General features: G+C 29.3%; 1 protein-coding gene across 1 annotated transcript; it reads left to right on the top strand.

Moving 5' to 3' along the window:
• Window positions 1-1,102: 1,102 nt before the first annotated feature.
• LOC139884070 (glutamate receptor 2.9-like) lies at window positions 1,103-6,875 on the top strand. The gene is made up of 3 exons (XM_071868149.1): window positions 1,103-1,432; window positions 5,390-5,708; window positions 6,121-6,875. Exons 1-3 carry the CDS (start codon window positions 1,103-1,105, stop codon window positions 6,873-6,875), a joined length of 1,404 nt encoding a protein of 467 aa, XP_071724250.1.
• The last annotated feature ends 697 nt before the right edge of the window (window positions 6,876-7,572 follow it).

Here is a 7,572-nt window from a genome sequence, read left to right as displayed (position 1 = left end):
TAAGTCCATTGGTGAAAAAGAGAGACATTAGATCTAAGGGGGAAACGGAGAGAAAATTCAAAAAGTTGAGATGATCAGTTCTATAAAAATTCCAGTTCACAAAACTCCTCCGTTCACAAAGTTACAGTTTATTATATGAGCTCGGCCGTTTTTTCTATGTCGTCGGCACTGCCATAGTGATGGGATTTGTAGAAAGAAATTGTGTAGAGAGAAGTTATGTATGGTGTAAAGATGGGGGCAAGAGGGAAGCACGTGAGGTTATGTAATGTTTTATTGAAATAATTCAATATAATCTTGAACGTTAATTTAATTAGGATAGAGGGTTAAGATTTAGGGTCAAAATATCAAATTGACTCCTGGATTTAATAGATTCCTCCTCATATATATATATTAACATTCAAGATTTCACGTTCGTCATTGCTTTTAAGTGATTTCTATATTTTAATTTCAACTATTAATTTAATTATAATGAATAGTAAAGATTAAGAGTTAAAATATTAAATTGACTCTTAGAGTCAATTGATCCCTCCTCATATATATATATATATATATATTACTCTAGAAATGTATAATCTGATCAATTTTATATGAAAGGGTATGCTTGAAGCCGAGGGTTTGCTAGCTCCCTTAGAATAGATTAATTTTTTTTTAAGAAAGAATAGATTAATTGAGAGGGTTATAATACCTAGAGTGAATCGTTGTGGGATTTCAATGACGACTGACGAATGAAGCAGTTATAATTTTAAAACTGTTGGGACATATATAATATATGTACCTAAAAATTTAAATATTTGAGAATGAAAAGTCAAATCCTTACCTCAAATGAGAAGTGCACACCAAATAAGTTTATTAGTTTTCTTACTAGATCAGCAAGTTTAAATGCTAGACTTCGTCAATTTTCAAACTAGGTACAGTATGTTTCCAGGAACGTTCATTTTTATTTTTATTTTAACTACGTACGAAACAAAATTCGTAAAGATATTGCAAAAAAAACAAGGTATAGCTTTTGGCCCACCTCTTATGATTTAAACCTCTATAAATACTGACAAGCATTCTTCTTCCAAGTATGTCATCAGAATTTGGTGCAGATATATATTTTAGTATGACGAAACAAGCTTGCTTCCTTATATTTCTTGTCTTTCTTTTTTTTAATTTCCATTTTAAAGTCATCAACTCAAAATCTAACGAAACAACGCCATTGAAGCTGAGAATTGGAGTGCCTGTGAAAGAAGGTTTCAAGGAATTTGTGGAAGTAAAGAATCGAATTAATGGCACAGACAATTTCTCGTGCACAGGGTTCTCCATAGAGGTTTTCGCCGCTGCGGTGCGTTCGCTGCCTTTCAAAGTTGAGTACGATTTTATTCCATTCAAGAACAGCACCGGACAAAGTAATGGGTCTTACGATGAACTCCTTCAGCAGATTGAAGCAAAGGTTAGACAAGAAATACTATGTTATTGATTTGTACTCTACTTTGTAGTTAATATTACTGTCTAATAAGAAAAAAAATATATATATATATATATATATCTCTTCTAACTAAATGCAATGACGATAAATTAAACTAAACTTCCTGAGAACGGACTATAACAGATTTAGATATTGTATGATCCTCAAAATAATATATCTTATAGATAACTATCAACAATTTTTTGATTTGCTCCAATTGAATATTTTATTGTCAAATCGAAATTCTACACGTGTCCTTTTATCGATGAATTAAAATTTAAGATATGTATTTCTTTTCTATTTATTATTTAAAAAGTTATTCATAATCAAATTACAATACACAATATTTTTTTCCAACTTCCTATTTAAATTCTTATTTCTAATCAAAATCCCATTACATTCTACTTTCATGTTTTCATTATTCCTAATCTTATTAAAACTATCATATATATATATCACATGTTATTTTTATGTTAAATACGTAGTAAAAAAATTTATTCTTATGGACAATAGGAACAACTTTTTTATTTATAACGATTGCAGATTTTATTGTCGAATAAAATCCGACACGTGATTTTTTATTAGCGAATTAAAATTTGACACATGAACTTTTTTCTAATTATTATTATAAAAAACTATTCTTAATCAAATTATAATACACAATATATATCTTTTAAACTTCCTAATTAAATTATTATTTCTAGTTAAAATCTCACTAAATATACTATTTTTTTCTTACTTCTTAATTAAACTCTTATTCCTAATAAAAAAATCTTACTAAATTCTTTTTCTTATTCTCATTCTTCATAATTCTAACATTCTTCCTAATTATAACGGACATATATTATAGGCAATAGAAAGACTTTTCAATTTATTCTAATTGTAAATTCAATTGCAATTTTAAGTCAATGATATTATTATTATTTCTATTCTAACTAGAAAATCAAAACAGTAAAAACATAATGATTTCTTATGAAATTTTACCAATTACTTATTTAAATCATATGATAAAATTCTATCAATTCTTTTTTTCTAATATAATAATTTTATTCCTAATCAATTTTCTATCTATTATTTAAAAAATTATTCCAAATAAAATTATGATACCATATTTTTTTCTAATTTTCCTATTAAATAATTTTTCTTAATTAAAATTCATTATACTATTTTATCTTATAGATAATAGTAAGACTTTTCAATTTGTTATAATTGTAAATTTTATTGTCAAATCAAAATTCGACAAATGGTATTTTATTGATGAATAGAAATTTGACACACGTATTTTAGAACTTTGAGAACATGATATTTCCTAATAAAATTCTACCAATTACTTTTTTTTAAAATAATAAGTTTATTTTTAATCAATTTTCTATCTATTATTTAAAAAAATATTTCTAATAAAATTATAATACACTATATTTTTTCCTAATTTTATTATTAAACATTTTTTCCTAATTTTATTGTTAAAATTTTTTTCCTAAATAAATTTATTATATATTTTTTTTATTCCTAATTAAAATGGGACATCTTCGTTTTCCTTATTCAAATAGGCATATTATTGAAAAAAATTATTCCAAATCAAATTATTATAATATATTTTTTTCTAATTTTTTTTAGTAAAGTATTATTCTTGATATGTAACTTTTATTTTTTGCTAATGAAATTTTGATATGTAAGTTTTACTCTTAGTTATGTTTATTATTTTTAAAAATAAAATAAATTTTTAGTTCTAATAGGATAGTAGATTTTGAAACAAAATCAAAATAATGGCAATTGATATAAAAGTTAAAATAATTCTCTTTTGATATAATATTTGACATAGATTTAATAATATTTAATATAAATAATTATTATATAATTTTTTATCTGATATATTTAAATTTTTAATTTGTAAAGGTACAAATTTTCCGTCCAACGGACGGGTCCACTGGCTTGTATATATATAAATACATCACATATTATTTTAGAATTAAATTCCATAATTAAAGTTTTTTTATTTTTTATTATTGTGAGATGTGTTTTATTAAACGTGACTTTGTTTAAAAAAAATCTAATATTACACATGCAATAAAACATTCTTAAATATAAAATAATCATGTATAGTATCTGTATAAATAATTTTAAAAAAACTTTACATTCCCATACAGCATACATATGTCGTCTGACTAGTTTCTTCTAAACCCTGAAAACGTACGTCTTTACTGTTGTTCCGTTTTCGAAGAAATTAATGGATCGGAAGTTCCCACCGCATCTCATGCGAATTAGAATTTGACAGGTGTGATTTAAAATTAAAATTTCAGCAAAATTTTTATGTGTCATATTATCCCATTAAAATTTCATATGTCAAAATATTACCTAAAATTCTGAAATAACTATGTTTACTTAGAATTCTGAAATAATTATGGGTACGTGGGAAATTCCCACCTAAAATTTTCTCCCTTAAAGAATGTAAAAATTTTATAGTTCAAGTCTGCAAGTGTTAAGTAATATTTATATATATATATATTTTTTTTATAAAGGAGAAATTTTATTTAAAATTAAATTAAGATTAGATGGTCGAGTCGAAGAATGTTAGCTGCCAATTATTCCCGAATTAAAATTTAGTCCTCTAAATTAAGAAGTTCGAAAGAAAAAAATCGTAAACATTACTGGTCAGAGTCTTCCACGTTCGACTGCCATAAACGGTACATCAACCGATAGAAGTCCACAGCTTCGAATATAATCATCCAAACTATACTAATATTGGATACATGCCATCCTCTAATAGCAATAAAGTCTAAACATATAACTGCCCACATATTAGTAACATAGTAAACAAGTGCTAGAGTCTTCATATACGCTTGATGATCCAAAGTTGAAATCCAACCGCAAATGCCAAGACTTTACATACTCTGAATTAGACCGGCCTTAGTTGTATAGGATCATATCCTCCAGTCCATATATAAAAATAAACTCTATGACCTGATCATAAAACTTCATCAATCAAAATCATCAACGAGTCGAGTGAGACGAATACCTGCATAAGTAATTGCCGAATCCATCGAAGAACCCAAACCCACATACTGTCAATCCAAGCTCCCCTTTTTAAACATTAGCTTACGCGTTTAGGGTCAATATATACTTACAGTCCAGCATAAAAAGAACTTAAACAAACATGACCAGCCAAAATATCATAGTAAAGCACCATCACCTTTAGCTAGAATGGAAAAATACATTAGCACAGAGGAGAAAAACTTGCATGGATCAGCCTTAAGTAGATTTATATGTCATAAACATATGGCGATAAATGAACTCGAGGAAGCGGAGCTGACGCCTTTGGCAAAGAATTGTCAAAGACCTCCGTAGCTTCGTCAATTTCCAAAGCTAGAACCATGCCAATTTGCAATCCTGTCGAGGCAAGTACTTCCGGGATGATGGGTAGCTTATTTTCCTTGCAGTTATCGATGGTTTTCCCCGATAAATTTCTTTCCTACATGCGTGATTGTTTTGAGGTTGAGTTGATTGTAATGTATATATAGAGCTAGAATTCGATCATTTCAATCAAATAAAAAAAAATGTTTTTTTGTTTATAAATCTTAATTTTATTAAGTTGCAAATTAAATGTGGTTTTAAATAATTAAATTTTAATAAGATACCATCTCAATTAAACTGTTAAAATGTTTACTAGACTAGTACTCCATAAACTTGAGTACGCACGTACCAAGTTTAGATATTAATTTTCATCTACTTCCCAAAATTCAATTGAGCCTATAGCTCACTTAAGTAAACCAAGTACGTACCATGTGTTATTTGAGAAAAACCAAGTACCATGTATCTAAAAAAAAATTAAGCCAATTAGCTAGTAATTTTTTATTTATTTTTTTGATAACTTCCAATTAGCTAGTATACAGTAAATCATTATCTTTTTAATTTTAAAATGAAACTTCAATTTCATTGACACAGAAAATTCATGGCGTGGCGGGAGACACGACAATTATATTCAACCGGACATCATTCGTTGATTTCACATTACCGTACACGGAGTCAGGAGTGACTATGCTTGTACCGATAAAACATCGTAAAAGCATGTGGGTCGTTGTAAAACCCTTTAGTTGGGACCTTTGGTTGGCGATAATAATTGTCACCATATTTATCAGTTTCGTACTCGTAGTCCTTGAGCGTCACAATATTACAATGACGACAACAGGCTGTGATGAATCGCCTAAGCGTTGGGTTGGGAAGATCTTTTGGCTTCCAATGACGTCCGCTGTTTCCACTCAAGGTCAGTTTCTAATTGAGTTATATAAATTCATTTAGGCTTATATATTACTCTTATAAAGAACTACGTACTAATGTTAATTTTTGATGTTTAATGAAAGTTTGAAATTGCTAATTAAGTTACTGAAATAGACTATATATGTATGCATCCTCCCACACAGTCTGTCTTATAAAAATTAGTTTGATTCATGTTATACCGGAGTGATATATAATTACCAAAAATTTAAGGATAAATAAACAATTATTAATTTATCACATATATAGTTATACTTAATTAGGGCCAAGTTCAGAATTGTGTAGCATGATTTGGTACAACTAAATATCAGTACTAAATCAATATTGTCGACCCCAAACTAATTATATTATAAAACAGTGCCTTAATTTTTATTTTTGCATGTAATTCCTATGTACTGCAGGAGAGAATGTGATGAACAACTGCTCCAAGTTTGTACTGGTTGTTTGGTTATTTTTGGCATTTGTGTTGATGCAATGTTACTCGGCAAGCTTATCTTCAATGCTAACCGTTGACCAGTTACTGCCCACCTATACAAGCATTGATGAACTTCAGAAAGGAGGTTACAATGTTGGGTTTCAACAAGATTCCTTCGTCAGATCTTTACTTATAGAAAAATTACACTTCAGCCCTGACAAGCTAAAGGGATATAGCACCAGTGAGCAGTATCGCCATGCTTTGTCCAAGGGGAATGAAAATGGAGGCGTTGCGGCTATCTTTGACGAAATCCCTTGCATAAAGGTGGTTTTAGCTAAACATAGCTCACATTTCATGATGGCTGGGCAAACTTATAGGACCGGAGGTTTTGGATTTGCCTTTCATTTGAATTCTACACTAGTTCCACATTTCTCTAGGGCAATCTTAAATATATCTGACGGAAACATAATGGATACTCTTGAGACCAAGTATTTCGGTCATTCTCTCATTCCTTCGAATTATCAATCTACTTCGGGTGCGAGAAATGGTGCTAGTCCTCTCACTGCCTATAACTTTGCGGCATTCTTCATTGGTATAGGGTTTGCAACATTGTTAGCCTTACTCGTATCTGAAAGTTACATATGGCAAATTCCAGTCAGAAAGGCCAAACAATATTATGGCCAAAGATATCTATGTTCGAATAACACACGAGTAGCAAATGATATTCCTAATAGACGTTAATCTGGAGGTACCTCACATTGGTAATGGAGGAAATCGTGATAGGAACTCTATTGAGATCAGTGTCGACGATGGAGATATTGTTAGTATAGACTTACAAGACTATGATGAGCAATTAACAAGATGATTAAGAATTCCTGACGATGCCAATGAACGTGTGTAAGATCCATAGTGAATAGCTTGGCGCGCGTGTTTGATGTCACATACTGTATTATTAAGATGCACGGTGTAAAATCTCTGTAGCCAGTCACATTTAAAAGTTAAAACAAGTAGTTCTGCAGATTGTTGTATGGGGTTGTAGATCTAACCAGATTTTAGTATATATGAATTATCAACCCATTGTACATATACTGTACGTAGCTATATATATATAATTTCAATATTTGTGAAAAAGAGTAAAACATTTAGAATAGATATAACATTCACATCAAGTCTTGTGTCTAATAAAAAGTTATCCGAAAATTTTTGGGTAGAGAAAAAAAGTTCGTAATTTCTTATATCGAAAAAAACTGGTCTGAAAAATCTTGTGTTCGTTTTGCTTATTTTTTTATGAGGTGTCGCTTACATGTCAATAAAAAATGGACTTGTATGTACTGATGTATGTACATGTCAGATTAATTTATACAAATAATGTTCATATCCTTTAATTGGACCGAAAAAAAACGGAAGTGAAACTACAAACTAAATCGGACCGATCCAT

The sequence above is a fragment of the Rutidosis leptorrhynchoides genome, unplaced genomic scaffold, assembly GCF_046630445.1.
Source record: "Rutidosis leptorrhynchoides isolate AG116_Rl617_1_P2 unplaced genomic scaffold, CSIRO_AGI_Rlap_v1 contig499, whole genome shotgun sequence".
Classification (NCBI taxonomy): Eukaryota; Viridiplantae; Streptophyta; class Magnoliopsida; order Asterales; family Asteraceae; genus Rutidosis; species Rutidosis leptorrhynchoides.
Note: the sequence above shows the minus strand (reverse complement) of the source record. Positions and strands in the feature narration are given on the sequence as shown.